The 19,201-nt window shown below is 39.5% G+C and overlaps 1 protein-coding gene across 6 annotated transcripts in view; it reads left to right on the forward strand.

Moving 5' to 3' along the window:
* The first annotated feature begins 412 nt into the window (after positions 1–412).
* btbd10a (BTB (POZ) domain containing 10a) overlaps positions 413–19,201 on the forward strand; it is a 28,237-nt gene continuing 9,448 nt past the window's right edge. Inside the window, exons 1-5 of one of the 6 annotated variants that reach the window (XM_053682033.1) lie at positions 413–608; positions 2,495–2,650; positions 13,115–13,308; positions 16,234–16,480; positions 17,604–17,657. In XM_053682033.1, coding sequence (XP_053538008.1) covers positions 2,550–2,650; positions 13,115–13,308; positions 16,234–16,480; positions 17,604–17,657 — 596 coding nt within the window. In that variant the 5' untranslated portion in view covers positions 413–608; positions 2,495–2,549. Of the gene's footprint in view, positions 609–677; positions 846–2,494; positions 2,651–8,286; positions 8,515–11,574; positions 12,041–13,114; positions 13,309–16,233; positions 16,481–17,603; positions 17,658–19,201 lie in introns of those variants that run through there. The other 5 variants (XM_053682034.1, XM_053682032.1, XM_017474470.3 and 2 more) reach the window with 5 other exon arrangements.

The raw sequence follows: 19,201 nt of genomic DNA on the forward strand, positions 1-19,201 counted from the left end.
AAAGCGTACTTTTTCTACTTGGAATTTTCAGTGTGAACACACTACTCGTACGCGAATTGGGACGCACCTATAGTGTAGTGTTTTTGACTCATATGCACTTTGTAACACCGAAACAGTACTTAATATTATAATATACATTTTCGTGCTTTCTATATTCTTCTAATAAAAGACTGATCAAGTTTTTTAAAAAAAAACTCCACCAACTAAAGTTTATAAAAAAGTTTTTTTTTTTTTAATTATGTTTTAAATGTGAAAAAAACGTAATATTTTTTTACTTGGCTGAATTTGGATGTAGTTTCTATAGTAGCACGCACTGTACGCATGCGCTCTGAGACAGGCTTCCTGCTTTCCTATTCGACGTTGAGTGAACTAGATAGGGTGCCTAAGTCACTATGTCACGCCCTTAAATAGTGCGCATGTAAAAGGGATGAACGTGCTGTTTGAGATTCAGCCTGGGCCTTCTTGTTTATTGAGGATTAAACGTTAGCGTTAGCAAGCTATTAGCCTTATAAATCCGATTTTAAAGGAAGTCCGATCAGAAGTTTGTGTTTAGAGATTGAAACAAAACTCACGAAGGCGGTGAAAGATTTTATTTAAAGTGCCAATTGGTGAGAAATCTATGAAATTGTTTTGTTTTGTTTGTTTCCGTATTTCGTTGAAGCTATGCTAACTGCTAAGCTTAGCTAGTCATGTAGGTTTTCTGTATTATGTTTACTTGACTGGATATTAAAACACTTCGGGACGTGCTGGTGGAGGAAAAAGAATCAACTAGTGTGTGTGTGTGTGTGTGTGTGTGTGTGTGTGTGTGTGTGTGTGAGAGAGAGAGAAATTATTTATACAGTAAAGTAAGTAAATAATAGAACATTCAGTGTAGCTATAGGAAAATAGTCAGGTGTTGTTATTATTATTTTAGATTTTGCAATAACAGCACGTTATTGTTTTACTCTTCTTGTATCACAACAGTCTTTCAATGCTAGCGATTTCCTGTTTATTAACGAATGACGTGTGTTACCTTTTATCCATTTAGAGTTGCATTTGCATAGCATTGTATAATGTACATTTAATCCAACATTAGATCTCTAAAATCCAGTAAAGCTGCCCATCATGAGAATCTAAAAAGAAGTAAAAATCAACAATAGATATTAATTCCAGGAATTATTTGCTACAGTTCACTATAGTGGTTGGAAAATAGCTGTGGTGTAAGATGAATAAAGCACTCTGCTTCATCACGTCACAGCATTGTTGATTAATTACCTGTAACAGCACACCCTGGTATGATTATGATACAAATAGTCTTTCTCTCACCAGAATCTCTCTCTCTCTCTTTTTCTCTTATTTTCTCTCTTTTTTTCCTCATTTCTTTTCTCTCTTTCTCGTCTCTCTCTTTTTCTCTCTCTCTCTTTCTCTTATTTTTCTCTCTTTCTCATTTTTTCCTCTTTTTTTAGATCTCTCTCTCTCTCTCTCTCTCTCTCTCTCTCTCTCTCTCTCTATCTCGCTCTCTCTCAAAACACAACTTGTCATTTTACAGACTTTCCTGCGCTGATAAACTTGGCAAAGCGCAGACACTCGAGACTCCTTCCATAAATGTTAAATAAACGTCTCCTGGAAAAACTTCACCACATCAATGATGATAGGTTTTAATTTAAAAATCCATTTATTAGCCATCAAAGTCCCTGTGTGTGAGCTGTTACTATAGAAACGATAGCATATTAGAACTTTAACATAAACCTGTTGTTCAGGTGACAGCCGGAACGATCTGCACTGCTGTACAAAAATACTGTTTCTGAATAACCTTCTGACCAATCAGAATCCAGAATTCAACCATGCTGGGGTATAAAGTGATATAACGCACATAGGCTCCATTGCCATCATAGATGTAATAATCTCCCGCTGTAGAAATGGACTTTATCTTGGTGTAGACCTGACAGCCTTCTTCTCAAGTGTGGGACACTACTGTGGAAGTCGTCAGTCACTGACAGACACAGAGCTGTTTCAGCTTGAGGGAGTCCCTGATCGAAGTAAAAACCAATTTGTTCATCCACGATGTTGCGGGAAATGCACTAATCTTTTGCTGCCTCCAGAACAATAAAAACATGTTATTATGTCGAGTACACAGAAAAATAATGTTCATGAGAAGATCTAAGATTAAAAAAAAAATAACGCATGGCCTCTTAGGGCTTCTGTGCTTTTCTCCTGTGTTTATCTTTACTATTTTAACTTCACTAATTACTTAGTAACTAAGTAACTACTCTACTGTTGTCACATGACAAAGCATAGTTAGAAAGATTCCCCAAGTCCAAAACTTTGGCTGAAAATAATCATTACAATATGATAGTGCAGTGATGTACAGTGTATTGTAGCCAATATAGAAGCCATTTTACACATCGGGAAACTTTTGTGTACGGTTAATCAATTATACAGTTATCAAATTGTTGCATCGTTTGGAGTTAAAAAAAAAGAAATTGTAAACAGTTTTTTTTTTATCCTGGGACAGGGCATGAGAGTTTCAGACCTGTCCGTATCGATAAAGGCGTGGGATTTGGGAGGACATGGCTGCACGGCCGCTTTCTTATGACAGTAACTCGAGCGATACAGAAAACTGCGAGCAGAGATCCAGTACCCGACCTCGCCGCGTTTACAGACACTCGAGGTAAGAAGATTCATTTCTTTAATCAGGCATCATGTACAGATTGTGTATTCTCAGATAATGAAGCTTCTAGCACCCAACACGGTTGATCGTCACTCAGTTTATCTCACAACACAGCCGCTTGTTGTTGGCTTTTAGGACAGTCACGGCTGTTGGATGATGTGTGTTTGTTTTATTTAGATTTCTAATGAAAAATAAATAGAAATTTATATTTGTGCCTGTACACCATTTCCCAAAATATAGATTATGTTTAAAAGAGGAAAATAAATGTGTACGATGTCATGTGTAATTGTTTCCACCATTCAGTCTTCAACCTATTTCAAAAGTCACAAAACGAAAAACAGACGCTTTAGAAGAGTCACTCGACCGTATACTCGGTCTGGGCGGTAAAACCTCGACTACACGCGCTACCTGGGAAATAGTGATGGGAAGTCGGATCATTTTACCGACTCGGATCTTTGAATCTCGTTCAGCAACATGAACAAATCTTTTTTTGATTCATTTCGTTCATTTCAGCAGAATAATTTAAAAATGTTTCGTTAAATTCCCCAAACATCTAGTACTTACGCAAACGTTGATCACATTTGGAATAAAAAATAAACTATAGGCTAATGCAGCCAAGGCCGAATTATGAGAAACTGAAATTATTTAATTAATAGCTTAGCTGGGTCTTCAGGCTATGCAGTCTGTTAGTTCACCTCCCCTCCCGATCCGAGTCGTTCTTTTTGAACAAATCTTTAATATGACTCGGGAAAATAAAACTGATCGGAAAAGCGAGATCCCTCAGGCTGATTGAAGGAGCCGTTATAACAGCTCCAACTATAAAACATTACTTTGTACTCACATTTGCACAATATCATCTTCTAGTTTTCTATAAATAATGACTAATCACTGCCAGTTCATTTAATATGTAATGATGCACGTGATGTAAACATCCACCTTCATTGACAATACAAGCCACTGGAAATTCTCTCTACTCCTGTTATGAGAGTTTTATAGGTGAGGAGATGTGGAAATAAATGAATTACAGACTTCCGTCGGAAAAACCGATCCAGTCTGAATCGGATCCACTTTAATCCGTGTTGGCTAACATTTTTTGACTATGAACTGTGGCTTTTTCTTGTTGAAGGGCAGGGGATGCTCTGTGGTTCAAATGTTGGACTACTGATCAGAAGGTCATGAGTTCAAATCAAAGCACTGTATCGCCAAGCTGTCACTGCTGGGCCCTTGAGTAAGGCCCTTAACCCTCATCTGTTCAGCTGTGTAAAATGAGATGCAGTAAATGCAAGTCGCTCTGGATAAGTGCATCTGGATAAATGCCGTAAATGTAAATATCAGATCACACATGAGGTCTTGACGTGTTTAAATGCGACATGACGGCATTTGATTATTGTGTTTATAGAGTTAAATGTGGCCCTGTATTTAGTGTTATATAGGGGTTATTATGGACTAATGACAAGATGAATGAAGGAATGAAAGAATAGATTTTAATTAAATATTCCAATCTCTTTATCTCCCTCTTTTATAAACATTTTTCTTCTGTCTTGATGGATGGGATCATAAATTTGTGAAATTTTATCATTAGCAGCTTGTTTATTATTATTATTATTATTATTATTATTATTATTATTATTATTATTAAGAAGCTTGTTCTATACACATACACACACACAAACACTGTGCCCTCCACTAATACTGGCACTCTTGGTAAATATGTGCAAAGAAGGCTGTGAAAATTTGTCTTTATTTTTTAACCCCTTGATCTTTTGTTAAAACAATTCATAAAAATACTATGCTCTCATGGATAAGCAATTGCAAACTAAAAATACTATGCTGTCATGGATAAACAATTGCAAACACAACACAGGTTTATCAAACAAAAAAGATCTTTGTTAAATATAGGTATGCAACAATTATTGGCACTTTTTAGTCAATACTTTCTGTTACCTCCATTTGCCAAGACAACAGCGTGGAGTTTTCTCCTATAATGCCTGATGAGGTTGAGGAATACATGGCAAGGGATCCGAGACCGTTCCTCCATACAGAATCTCTCCAGATCCTTCACATTTCGAGGTCCACGCTGGTGGACTCTCCTATTCAGTTCACCCCACAGGGTTTCTAGGGGTTTCAAGTCAGGGGACTGGGATGGCCATGGCAGGACCTTGATTTTGTCGTCAGTAAACTATTTTTGTGTTGATTTTGATGTACGTTTTGGATCATTGTCCTGCTGGAAGATCCGACCACGGCCCATTTTATGCTTTCTGGCAGAGGCAGTCAGGTTTTCATTTAATATCTGTTGATATTTGATAGAGTCCATGATGCCATGTATCCTAACAAAATGTCCAGGTCCTCTGGCAGAAAAACAGCCCAAAACAATAAAGAGCCACCACCATATTTAACTCTGGGCATGAGGTACTTTTCCATATGGCTACCTCTCAGTGTGTGCAAAACCACCTCTGTGTTTATTACCAAAAAGACCATAGAACCCGATCCCATTTGAAGTTCCAATAGTGTCTGGCAAACTGAAGATGCTTGAGTTTGTTTTTGGATGAGAGTAGAGGCTTATTTCTTCAAACCCTTCCAACAACTTGTGGTGATGTAGGTGACTTCAGATTGTAGTTTTGGAGACTTTCTGACCCCAAGACGCAACTAACTTCTGCAGTGCTCCAGCTGTGATCCTTGGAGATTTTTTGGCCACTCGAACCAACCTTTTCACAGTGTGTTGAGACAATATAGACATGCGTCCAATTCCAGGTTGATTCATAACATTTCCAGTTGACTGGAACTTCTTAGTTATTGCCCTGATGGTGGAAATGGGCATTTTCAATGCTTGTGCTATTTTCTTATATCCACTTCCCATTTTGTGAAGTTTGACAACCTTTCGCCGCACATCACAGCCATATTCCTTGGTCTAACCCGTTGTTATGAATGACTAAGGGAATTTGGCCTATGTGTTACCTCATATTCACACCCCTGTGAAACAGGAATTCACGGTTGAAAATTTCCTGTTCCTAGTCACCCCGGTGTACTAAAAAATGTAAAATATTAATGGGAATATTCTTCAGATATATTTTTCGCATACGAATTCGTAGGGGTGCCAATAATTGTTGCACATCTATATTTAACAAAGATATTTTTTGATAAACCTGTTGTGTTTGCAATTGTTTGATATCCATGAGAGCAGAGCATTTTTGTGAATTTCTTTTAACAAAATATCAAAAGGTTAAATAATAAATAAATAATAAACAATTTTGCACAGCCTTCTTTGCTCATATTTTATATATATATATATATATACATATATATATATATATATATATATATATATATATATATATATATATATATATATATCACACATGCATACATACATATATATAGTGTGTGTGTACGTGTATATATGTGTGTGTGTGTGTATATTTATATATGTGTGTGTGTGTATAAATGAGACAGCAATTCTGTCTTGTTTAGAGTTCATAACTCAAGATATAATGTTAAAGTTGAATGAAGAAGCAGACGAAGGGCACAGTGAACCCGTTTTCATTTCTGACTCTGGAAATTAAGAATGGAGTTATTTTTAGCCAGACTATTTTTACTCACTGTTGCCTACCAGTCGCGTGTGTGCGCTGTCTCGTCTCGTCTCGTCTCACTTACTACAATAGAAGACATAATGCCTCTTCATTTGTCTGTCACATTGCCCGGCTGTGATTCTTTCTTTTCTCCACCCACGCACACACCATGGTCATCCAGAAATTAAGCCTCTTTTAGATTTATCCATCAGTGACCTCATCAGGTGCACGACATGTGTCTGTTCCCATGCATACTGTCGTTCATTTCACGGAGTCAATTCATTTGAACACTCGCACAGTCTTGGTAACACAAGAAACATCTATAGTGTTATACTTCTATTTTTTTCCCATTGTATCTGTTTGCAAGGTCAAAGATGATCATTTCTTCCACAATAAAGAAAAGATGTATATTATTTATAATTGTCGTCATGTTGGAGATCATTTTACATTCGACACAATTTCAGTAGGTGGATAACTTTTTTTTAAGTTTCATTCATCTTCATATTTAGGATTTGTAGAGAAATTAAAATGTTTTCTCTATTTCCATTCGTTCAATTTAATCAGCCAAGAGAGTTCACTGTGTGAATTCACTCGTCACGATGATGCTGTTTAAGTTCACGGTCATGTTGTTGTTAACATCCTTTATTCAGAGAAGACTGTATCAAGTTGTTGAACATAATATTACAGATTTATTCCCCCTTTCCTGTTATAATGCGTTCCACTCTTCTGGGAAGGCTTTCCACTAGATTTTGGGGTGTGGCTGTGGGGATTTGTGTTCATTCAGCTACAGGGACATTAGTGAGGTTGAGGCCTGATGCTGATGTAGGGTGAGGAGGCTCCAGTTCATCCCAAAGGTGTTCAGTGGGGTTGAGGTCAAGGCTCTGTGCAGGACACTCAAGTTCTTCCACCTTCTTCCAACCTCAACACACAATGTCTTCATGGAGCTCGCTGGAACAGGTTTGAGTTCCTGTGAAGGGAAATTGTAATGCTACAGCATAAAGAGACCTTCTATACGATTGAGTTCTCCAGACTTTGTGGCAACAGCTTGAGGAAGAACCACATACAGTATGGTGTGATGGTCAGGGGTGCACATACTTTTGACCGCATAGTGTGTAGATGCAGGTAGGACGTAAAGTTCTAACGTGAGAGGGGAAATGAAAAAATGCTGTATTTTATGTTCTATACGATTGGTCTGTGGAATCATTTGAACCAGTGGTTTGGATTTGACACTTTGCTGCTTCATTCCTAATTTGCATAAATTTGATTTTGTCACTTGCCGCTGTCTCTAAAATCACAGTTACGTGTCGCGCACGCACACCGACTCACAGCGACAACGCGACCAGAGACCACCAAGTGGAATGCTAGTTGTGCCACACACTGAGAAATTTTATTATGGCAACCAGTAGTAGGAACACCTATTAGCGACTTTATAATACAGCAGTAAATTCGCTGTATGTGTGAAAGTGTCGCGTGACACTTTGTCACTCCCTAGTTAGAAAAAAAATTGTCTGTGCTGTCAGTGTGTGCGGGGCTTACTCTATCGCCCCTGTCAATCACAGCGACACTAGCCAATCCTGAGTGTTTTATCAGTAGACAAAATTGGGGAGGGGGGGACTTTTTTGTTAGTATTGTTACACCTTTTACATCTGGTTACATCCGGTCTTCTGTGTGCAGGCTGTAAAGGTAATTACATCGGTGACGGTGATGTGATGAAGACCTGCCACACCCCGTTCTCCTCGCGCCTCTGAAACATTTCGGGTTTTTATTTAAAAGAAAAAAAAAAAAACCTTTTAAAATCCATTCACGTGGACAAAAGGGAGTCGATTCAGTAAGAAAAGCTCCGACTGATTCCAATTTTGATTCACCTGCGAAGTGAATCACCAGTCACTGTACTCTCTGGTGGCGCGTGCTTTGTTTCTTTTCCTTTCCTTTTTTTTTTTTTTTTAAACAGCGCTCGTGCTACGTCAGCAAGGCACCGAGCAGCGATTCATGCCTCGCGCTCGCTCATTCTCTTTCTCCTTCTGCTCCTCCTCCTCCGGTGAATGACTCGCGCTCCCGCGGACGACGCAGCCGCACGAATAAAAGAAAACAAACAAACAAAATAGAAACCCGCTGGGAATGATGCTGAAGTTGGAGTCGGAGAGGAATGCCCGAGGATGCGGAGTCGTGCCGAAAGCCTGCGTGTGGTGAAGGGGCTCACGTGCTGCTCTGCGCGTGCATCCCGCACATCGTCCCGCACGTCGCGCGCCTCCTGCCGCGCTGCTTTGTCTTCACGGAGCCGTGCGTGATACAACCCCGGTAAGGTGCCGTTTCAGAGCGCTCAGAGTTGAACAAAGGAGCTGTTTCTATTGTACACCTCTCTCTCTCTCTCTCTCTCTCTCTCTCTCTCTCTCTCTCTCTCTCTCGCAAAATCTCTCACAAAGAAAGAAGAAGGGATTGTGAAATAAATAATGGCACCCCGGTTACCTGGTTTAAAAGGTTGAGCACATGGGGCACCTTTCATTGGAGGAAACCTGATGCTGTTAGTGTTTTAGGTGCAAACAGATAACCAGGATAGTGTGTGTGTGTGTGTGAGAGAGAGAGTTTTGACACCTTGTGGAAGGAGGAACAATGGAGGCAGAGTGAAGCGTCTGATCTACAGCAGCTTCAAATGTTCATCAGACAGCTAGCTTGGGTCAGTTAGTTGTCCTGAAAGTGTAGGTTAACCCTTTCGTAGGGCGAAGAGTCCGTCAATTTAAGGCTGTTTTTTAAGGAAGATATGATGCAAGTCATCTTCAAATCATTTAACATAAACAATTATAGATTTTTGCTGTTTTGTAGATTGTCATTCTAAATGTAGCATGTCTTACAGTGTCCTTACTAACGTACTACACAAGATCACAAAGTAAAAAAAAAAAAAAATCACTTCTTGCCAAAATTCCACTTCTTTTAAAAAAAAAAAGAGGTTTATTTTTATTATTGAAGAGATTTTGTACGATGTCAGGAAGATTTCCATCTATTCTGTTTTCTATATGGTCTTTTGTAGAAAAAAAATTCCTCATCAATATGTAAACATTATTTTGGTATCATGGTATTCATACACTCCATTTACTTTTAATACAAATGATATTTAGAAAAAGTAAAAAAAAATCATCTGACATATAATTTTACCTAATATGGAAATGTTAAAAAAAAACCAAAAAACCTACTACTTTTATAGATGTGCCAACCGTACCGTTCAGTTTTGTCTCTTATTGGGTCGAGTTCACATGGAAATGCGGTTAAGTGTAATGGGTCAATATGTTTAGAGATGTTTAGTGGTTAGCATGTTTGCCTCACACCTCCAGGGTCGGGGGTTCGATTGCCACCATGGCCCTGTGTGTGCGGAGTTTGCATGTTCTCCCTGTGCTGCGGGGGTTTCCTCCGGGTACCGGTTTCCTCCCCCAGTCCAAAGACATGCATGGTAGGCTGATTGGCATGTCCAAAGTGTCCGTTGTGTGTGAATGTGCCCTGTGATGAATTGGCACCCTGTCCAGTGTGTACTCTACCTTGTGCCCGATGCTCCCTGGGATAGGCTCCAGGTTTCCCCACGACCCTGAAAAGGTTAAAGCGGTATAGAAGATGGATGGATGGATGGATGTTTAGAGCAGGGATTAAAAATGTTATGGGGACAAAAATAAACCATCGAAAAAATGCTACCAAAATCACTGTTCCAGATGGTTCCAAGTGCATAACTAGTTAATAACATTAATTTTCTATTTCGGTGCAATTAAAAGAAAAGTGTAGCCTAAAAACATAAAATTTTCCCAACTGGTCTAAATTCCTGTCCAGAATTCGTCACATGATATGAGGTTAGATAGATAGCTGCTATAGGCAGGTTTTTCGAGGATGCTGCGACAGCAAGAAAAGCCGTCTAGAAAGTTTTTTTTCTTCTTCTTACAATTCTTTGTAATAAAGGATGTTTTGAAAATGTTAAAAACAAATACACACATTTCTGGTTAAATGCAGCGTTTGGGTTTCTGTAGACCCAATGTCTCCTATAAGCAGAGTAGGCATTTATACGTAAAGAACGTTATTAACCATTCTTATATTTCGGATTCTAACTAAAGAGCGGGACGTGGAACGCTGGAGCAGGGGCATAAAAAATATGATTTTTGTTCAGAACGAACTGAATATGAATTGTTTCTAATTCCTGGGTTTTAGTATTTTGATGTTTGCAGGATTTGGCATCTAATTCTGTTCTAGCTAACAAACATGATGCTGTAAATCAGGAGTCGTCAGCTGGCGTCACATATCGAATAGACCAGGACCGGGGCTTTGACGCTGTGTTTTTCCCTGGAGAACCCGAGTGGATATTTGACGATACAGTCGAATCTGATGCGGTTTTGATTCCTAGGGCAACAATTCGTTATTACCATTGAATCTGATGTGATATGATTTCACCTCTTCAGGCAACGATACGATTCTTGATGATACCACTGAATCTGATGAGGTGTGATTTCGATTCTTAGGGAAAAGATTTCATATTTTGATGATACCACCGAATCTGATACAGTTCGATTCATAAGGCAACAGTGAAATATTTGGTGATACTGATGAATCTGCTACGATTTTCAATTCTAAAGTCCCCATGAAATCAAAATTGAAGTTTTGTGGCATTTAGTATGAATGTGTTATAGCCTTAAGGTTATCTATACGCTAGTGTGCTCCAAAACAATGACGAAAGTCGCATTTAGAAGACCTATGTATTAAAAATTTACACACTCTCTACCAGCGACACGGATCAGCAATTTTGATGACCTCATTCGGCACTTCAGTGTCTCATCAGATTTTCTGTCCAATCAAATGCTCTCTAGAATCTGAAGTGTCCCGCCCCCAACATGATAAAAATCCATGGTACTAACTGTCAAGTACGGCTTCGCCCGGACTGTGAGGTGAGGTAAGCGAAACGATATTGGCTATTTAAAAAGGGGGAGGAGCCACTCGATATGTCCTGCCCTGATTTCCTGTTTCAGTGGAAATTATGTCATCGGATAACGCTGCACGTTTCAAGGAACTTCTCGGGGACTTTAAGGCAACGATTTGATATTTGGCTACCAACGGATCTCCTACGATTCGATGTAGCTGTACCTTCACAAATTTCATTTCAATTTCAATTTATAAGATCAAAAACCTAGAAACATTTTGCAATTTTGAGAGCATTTCTCTATAAATTGTATCATCACTAATTTCGTAAAATATTTGCATCAAATTACATCAAATCGCAGCGTTCAGCTGTGCTTGCTGTTTTCTTTATATATCTCATAATATTCGTTAATGTAGCATGTACATTGTGTGTGTGTGTGTGTGTGTGTGTGCGTGCGCGCTGTCTTGCCCTGAGGCTAATTTGCACCTAGTTTGTATGTTTTGCAATTTAGCTTTGAATTTATAGCTGATGGGTCACTGTGAGGGTTAGGTAACATTTGCCTGGAGAGCAAGCAGAAAGCCCGGACTCCGTCTTCATGGAACAAGACTTTCAACTGGTATAGGCACTATTTTCAGCTTATTCATCACTTATTTAACCGCTGGAAAAATCGCACCCTGTGTATGCTTCACTGGGTTTGCAGCAGACTCACGTCCGTGCACTTCAGGGAGGAAAGTATTGCGTATCACTCCGTGTGAGGATGATGAAGGGAAGCTCAAACCACAACGCCAGCATGATTCCTCTCTCTCTCTCTCTCTCTCTCTCTCCCCCTCTCTCTCTCTCGCCCCGAGGCTTTTCTTCAGCGTCATCATATCGGGTGATGCAGTCCCTGAAGATGGAGGCACTTTTTATTAAAAGGATATGTGCTGCTCTGCGAACAAGGTGTGGTTGCTTTCAAGAACCAATTATCTTCCGTGGTTTGTTGACGGTACCATTTTATTTTTTTATATATATATTTTAAAAGGGTGTCATTTTGTTGCGCCTGCAGGATCCAGATCCGTGTTTGAGCGACTTGTTCAAGGGCACGGTTCGTTGTCCTTGTCAAAAGCTTCACTTTCACCGAGGCAAAGGTTTTTCGTGTGTGTGGTTTGATTTTTACTGACTCCAGAACACGCATCGAAAGATATTTGAAGAGAACTCAGGAAGTCGTGTTTCTCTGGGACGTACGGCAGGACGCATGACAGAGAATCTCGGAGGGTTTTTTTTAAAATAATAAAAATAATGCACAGTTTAGTTATTTTTTAACATTTAGTTGTTTTACGGATAATAAACCTGGTTATACATTAATATCGAATAAATAAAACACTGTTGTGTTGTTATAGGAAAACGAATGAAGTTACTGTTACAACCCTGAGGTTGATTACTTTACATAACCGCACAAGTGTTTTATTCGTCTTTTACCGCAGCAATTTGCCAACGATGACAGTTTTTAATTTATTACAGACCTTACTAGTTCCCTGACTAGTCTCCCCCCACACACTATCTTCAAATTAACAAGACCACAAAACGCAGCTTGTCGTCTTACCAAGAAACCGGGACGTGTTTCTCCTCTGCCCTGACTGCTACACCATGCAGACACTGGAGACTCCTTCCATAAATGTTCAATAAAAAGTTTCCTTAAAGAAAACTCTCACCATACCAACAACTATATGCTTGTCTTCCATAACAGCGTTTCAGCTCTGTTTATTATTAAAGCTGAGACGATGTGGAGCATCGACCATACAAGTGACTGCGTAAGAGCTCCCGCAACCTTCCTACCAATCAGATTAGAGAATGTAACAGCGCTGTGGTATAAGTAACAAATTGCTCGTAGCGTTTAAAATGCGAAACATTTTAAAGGGCTGTGTGTACATTTGAGGATGTGTATGTCATGTACATTTCTGAGTGATGTGTCTTATGTTCTCCTTTGTGTGTGTGTGTGTGTGTGTGTGTGTGTGTGTGTGTGTGTGTGTGTAGCAGTGGCAGTCGGCTGCGAGGCTCTTCTCAGCTGCACAGCGAGGTGGCGAGGATGAGCCTGCACGGGGCCGAGCACTGCAGGGAGAGGCGTCGCTCTGGAGATCGCTCCAGGGATTCCTCTCACGAACGGGCCGAGGGCCAGCTCACGCCCTGCATCAGGAACGTCACCTCACCTACACGTCAGCAGCTCAGCGGTGAGAACCGTCTTCATGCGCCAACACCGTATAAGACCTCTGTTAATCACGTATATCTGTACGTTTTAATCTGTTCTCCAAAAACAAAGGAGCGCCTCCTGATTTTTAGATCTCACTTAGTTGCTTGAGTGTTGTTTTTTGTTCTCATAGCACATTGTTCTCATTGTAATCTCATTAAGATCTCTAAAATCTTGTAAAGCAGACCATCTTGAGGATCTAAAAAAAAAAAAATAACAGTAATAATAATAATGAGAAGAAGAAATTGGGTAAAAAGCCAAGACTGCATGAAAAGTGATGTGCCTTATGAATGAGATATGAAGGAATTTGTGATTTTATATATATATATATATATATATATATATATATATATATATATATATATATATATATATATATATATAAGGAATAAAACACGTCATGCTGTTATAGGAAAATATCAACAATGCAGTGCTGAGTTGATGATTTTCCTCCAACAGCACACCCCGAAGTGTCGTATTCCTTTTATATGCCAGCGATTACTTGAGAGACACATCATACTTCTCATCCATTTCGAGTTAAGTGTAATGCTTTGTAATGTCCTATTATCACTTACGATATAGAGTACTCGCCAGCCTCTCTCGTTCTCTCTCTCTCTTTAATAAGGTCGTCAGGTTACAGAGAAACCACACAAAATCTCCACTGCTTTACCTACAGATTTACCTCTGACTGTTAGAGCGCTGACACTGGAGACTCCTTCCATACATGTTACAGAGCAATACAATAAACGTCTCCTCAAAGAAAACTTCACTTTATATTTGTTCATGTGTTGTATAAGTAACTGTGAATGAGCCGTTACTATAGAAACAATAATGTTAACGCCTCCTGACCAATCAGAATCCAGAATTCGAGAACATTGCTGTGGTACAGTTTGATGACAGACATCATGCAGTTTATTGTCTTCAGATATTTTGATATGAATTGCGTGTGTGTATATTTATTTATATAGAGAGAGATATAGTGGCAAGAAAAAGTATGTGAACCTTTTGGAATTTCATGGTTTTCTGCATAAATTTGTCATTAAATGTGATCTGATCTTCATCTAAGTCAAGGGTATTGACAAATATAATGTCTCTAAAATAATAACACAAAATAAATTCTGATCCCTCATGTCTTTATTGAACACACTCATTCAACATTCAAAATGGCAGTCTAAAAAGTAAGTGAACCCTTAGAATTAATAACTGGTTGACCCCACCTTGGCAGCAATAACCTCAACCAGGCGCTTCCTGTAGCTGTGGATCAGACCTGCACATCGTTCAGGAGGAATTTTAGCTCATTCTTCCTGGCAGAACTGCTTTAGCTCTGTCATATTCTTTGGACGTCTCATGTGTATGTCTTTCTTCAAGTCATTCCATAGCATCTCTATAGGGTTGAGGTCTGGGCTCTGACTTGGCCACTCCAAAAGGCGGATTTTGTTTTTCTGAAGCCTTTCTGTTGTAGACTTGCTCCGGGGTGTTTTGGGTCGTTTTCCTGTTGCATCATACAACGCCTACACAGTTTCTGCTGACGTACAGTCATTCTCACATTATCCTGAAGAATTGTCTGATATACTTGGGAATTCATCTTCCCCTCAATGATTGCAAGCTGGCCAGGCCCTGATGCAGCAAAGCAGGCCCAAATCATGAGGTTTCCTTCACCATACTTTACAGTTGGTATGATGTTTTCATGATGATATGCCGTGCCCTTTCTACGCCAGGTGTAGTGCTGTTTTTTCCAAATAGTTCAACCTTAGTTTCATCAGTCCACAAAACATTTTGCCAATACCGCTGTGGAGTGTCACTGTGCTCTTTTGTAAACTTCAGGCATGCAGCGATGTTCTTTTTAGTAAGCGGTGGCTTCCTTTGTGGTGTCCTACGTAGATACCCTGCTTGTTCAATGTTTTACGTATTGTGCACTCATGAACAGAGATGTTAGCCAGTTCCAATGATGCCTTCAAATCTTTGGCTGTCATTCGGGGTTGTTTCTTTACCTCATTGATGAGTCTTCGTTGTGCTCTCGGTGTCATTTTGACTGGGCGCCCACTTCTTGGTAGAGTAGCAACAGTCCCAAAGTGTCTCCATTTGTAGAATGTTTGCCTAACTTCTAAAGTCTTTGAAATCACTTTGTAACCCTTGCCAGCTTTATGTAAATCAACAATTCTTGATCATAGATCCTCTGAAAACTCTTTTTGGCGAGGTAAATGGTGCATTTGTATAGCGCTTTTATTCAAAGCGCTTTACACTGTGTATCATTCTCACACACACACACACACCAATGGTAGCAGAGCTGCCATGCAAGGTGCTAACTTGCCATCAGGAGCAACTTTGGGTTCAGTGTCTTGCCCAAGGACACTTCAGCATGTGGAGTCACGTGGTCCGGGAATCGAACCGCCAACCCTACAATTAGTGGAAAATCCGCTCTACCACCTGAGCCACAGCCGCCGTGTGCTTCTTGTGCAGTGCAAACTCCAAAAGTTTGAGGGGTTTTATCAGTCAAAGTAGCTGTAGTCCACCACAACTCCAAACTCATTTTCATAACGAGACTCCAGATGTGCTAAAACCTGACTCTAATTAGCTTTTTTTGAGGTCATTAACTCAAGGGTTCACATACTTTTCCCACAAGCACTATGAGGTGTTTTTTTTTGGTTGTTCTCAATAAAGACATGAGGGATCAGAATTTTTTTTGTGTTATTATTTTAGACACATTATATTTGTCAATACCCTTAGACTTAGATGAAGATCAGATCACATTTTATGGAGAATTTATGCAGAAAACCATGAAATTCCAAAAGGTTCACATACTTTTTCTTGCCCCTGTGTGATATGTATGTCATATCGTCCACCCATGTCATACAGACACATTTCCATGTTTATATCCACACTAACTTGTCTTGTCATGCCGTGCCAGATCGAGAGAGAGAAGCGGGATCTTGGTCGAGGTCAGCGAGCCCCAGGCCTCAGAAAGGCTCCGGCTCCTTCTGTGCAGATCCCCACAGTAAAGCTCACGGCTCGGACATGATTTACGTGTACGAAAACGTGAAGGAGGGCTCTCGGAGCGTGAGGACGGCGGAGAGGGTGACGCTCATCGTAGATAACACGCGCTTCGTCATCGACCCTGCAGTCTTCACCGCTCAGCCCAACACCATGCTCGGCAGGTTAGCCTTAATATTTGAGTTTGTGACTTCTGCTGTTCTTTAACAGATGTTTTCTGAACGCATAAGACTAATGTTTCATGACCTGGGCATGTAAAATGCTTTAGATACAGAGTAGAAGTTTGTAGGGGTTTATGTAATAGTACAGCTCGACGATATGATGGTCTAATATCAATATTATTATTAATATTGATAAGGTATGTCACGATACACTTCACTTCAACAACAAAAAGACAAACAGGGTTTTTTTCCCCCCTTCTTTCAATGTTAATTTATTTTCATGTTAAATATAATCAAACTTGTTTTTAAAGGTTTGTTTAACCTATATATTATGATGCATATCTAATAACATGTCGTAGTAACGTCTGGAAATATCGTGATATGATGTATCTTTGTCCCATCGCCCACCTCTCAAATATAGTGTATATTTTACCCCACACAGGACCTTTCCCGGTTTTATCCGAGAGTCTACAAACATACTAAGCGATCATTCATTGCAAAAACACACAATTATTACGCCCTGTTAACATCCTGTAACAACATTCCCCAAAGTGTTGAATTCCTCTCATATTACAGCAATTTCCCCAACAATGACCATTTTTTATTTAGTAAAGAACAAAACGCATACATTTTTCCAACACATTTATAGTCACGTTTAATGTCATGGCAGGTCCGTGAAACAAGTTAGTTCAGCTCTCACTTACATTATAGCAGCTATAAACAGTCGTACCCTCACCAGCCTCTACCTATTTTCTCTCTCCCGAACTTTATAAGCAGCTTGTCATATTCTCGAGGAACCACAAACTCCTCCATCCTGAAGATTTTGATTCATTTTCTATATCAGCGGCTCTGACAGTAGTTCAGGCTATTAACACGCTTGTTCCAACACGTTATCGTTTCCATAGCATCTGCTCGTTCACAGCCGGACGCTCCACGTAAAGTAAGGCGAATAAAAACAGATTTTAAAAAAAAATGTAAAAGAAAAGTGTGTATTCGTTGATGTGAAGATTTTAAGACGCTTGGGTAGCATTTATGGAAGGAGTCTCCAGTGTCAGCGATTTGTAAACGATAGCGATGATTTCTTGACATGCTGAACGTTATTTTTTTTTGTCTTACTAACTTCAAGAAAGAGAAATAAAAAGAGGCTGGTGAGGGAATGGCTGTTTATAGCTGCTATGAGGTAAGTGAGAACAGGAACTTGTTTCGTGGACGTTCCACCACTTTAAATGTAACTATAAACTGCTCGAAAGGTTCACATCGTTCATTAATAAATGTAAAATTTTAATAGTGTGGTTTAAAGGAATAAAATACTTGCTGTTATAAGGAAACAATCTAGCCTGGCGAGGGGGCGGGGGAGTATCAGTGCTTACAGTGGATATAAAAAATCTACACACCCCTGTTAAAATGGAGGGTTTTTATGATGTAAAATAATTAAAGCAAGATCAATGTCAGAACCTTTTCTACCTTTATTGAGAAATTTTGACCTAATAATTAAAGTGAAAAACAATAATCATTTTAGGGGAATAAAAAATGTACAATAACCTGGTTGCATAAGTGTACACAGTCCTAAACTAATACTTAGTTGAAGCACCTTTTAGATTGTATCACAGCATTCACACAGTCTTTTTTTGGGTAAGAGTCAGTTTGGCACGTCTTAACAATGAGTAATAATTAAGCAATATTTTTGACATTCTTCCTCGCAAGAGCAAGGTGTGCTGATGTGCTGTCAGATTGGCAGAGCATCTGCTGTGCACAGCCCTCTTCAGGTCACCCCACAGATTTCTGATTAGATTTGGGTCTGGACTTCTTGAACTTGTTTTGGTGGAGCCATTCCTTTTGCACCAAACTTGACACTCTGATTAAAGCCCCAGTTCCAGCTGAATAAAAACCACCCCAAAGTATGATGCCGCCACCACCATGCTTCACCGTGTTCTTTTGGTGATGTGGGGTTTTTTTTGTGTGCCAAACCTGTATATGGTCTCATCAGCCCATAACACATTATGCCACATGGTTTTGGGAGATTGGATATATTTATTTTATTTATTTATTTATTGGTTAAAAAAAATGCATCCATCTTGCCACCCTACCCCACAACCCAGAGAAATGAAGAATTTGGGAGATTATCACATGTAGGAAGCAACCAGTACTTGCCAGAAATTGCTGCAATTCTTTTAATGTTACTGTAGGCCTCTTGGCAGCCTCCCTGATAAGTTTTCTCCTGGTCTTCTCGATTTTAGTGGGACGTCCTGTTCTTAGTAGTGTCACGGTCATATCAGCTCCCCTTGTTGATTAGCGTCTTTACCGTGTTCCATGGTATATCCAGTGCCTTTCCTGATTGATATTTTTCAACAATGAGAGAAGCGCTTGTAAGCTCTTTGTGGCCCATGGCTTTTCCATTTGGATGTTACCAAGAAGAAGTCAGGAAAATCCTGTAGGAACAGCTGTACTTTAGTTGGGGGTAATCAGTTACTTAACTTGATGGCAGGTGTATACTAATTAGTATTTAATGAGTTTGAATGTGATTGGTTGATTCTGAACACTTATCCAAGCTGGGAATTGGAGGTTTTTTTGTTTTTCCTTTTCCCCTAAAAAACATTTTTGACATGATTTAACTTTGTTTCATTTTTTTACATCCCCAAAACCTGCCATTTTAACAGGGGTGTGTAGACTTTTTATATCCACTGTACACAGGGTGACTTTGCGAATCTACTGAGCTGAGTCAGT

The sequence above is a fragment of the Ictalurus punctatus genome, chromosome 8, assembly GCF_001660625.3.
Source record: "Ictalurus punctatus breed USDA103 chromosome 8, Coco_2.0, whole genome shotgun sequence".
In the NCBI taxonomy this organism is placed as follows: Eukaryota; Metazoa; Chordata; class Actinopteri; order Siluriformes; family Ictaluridae; genus Ictalurus; species Ictalurus punctatus.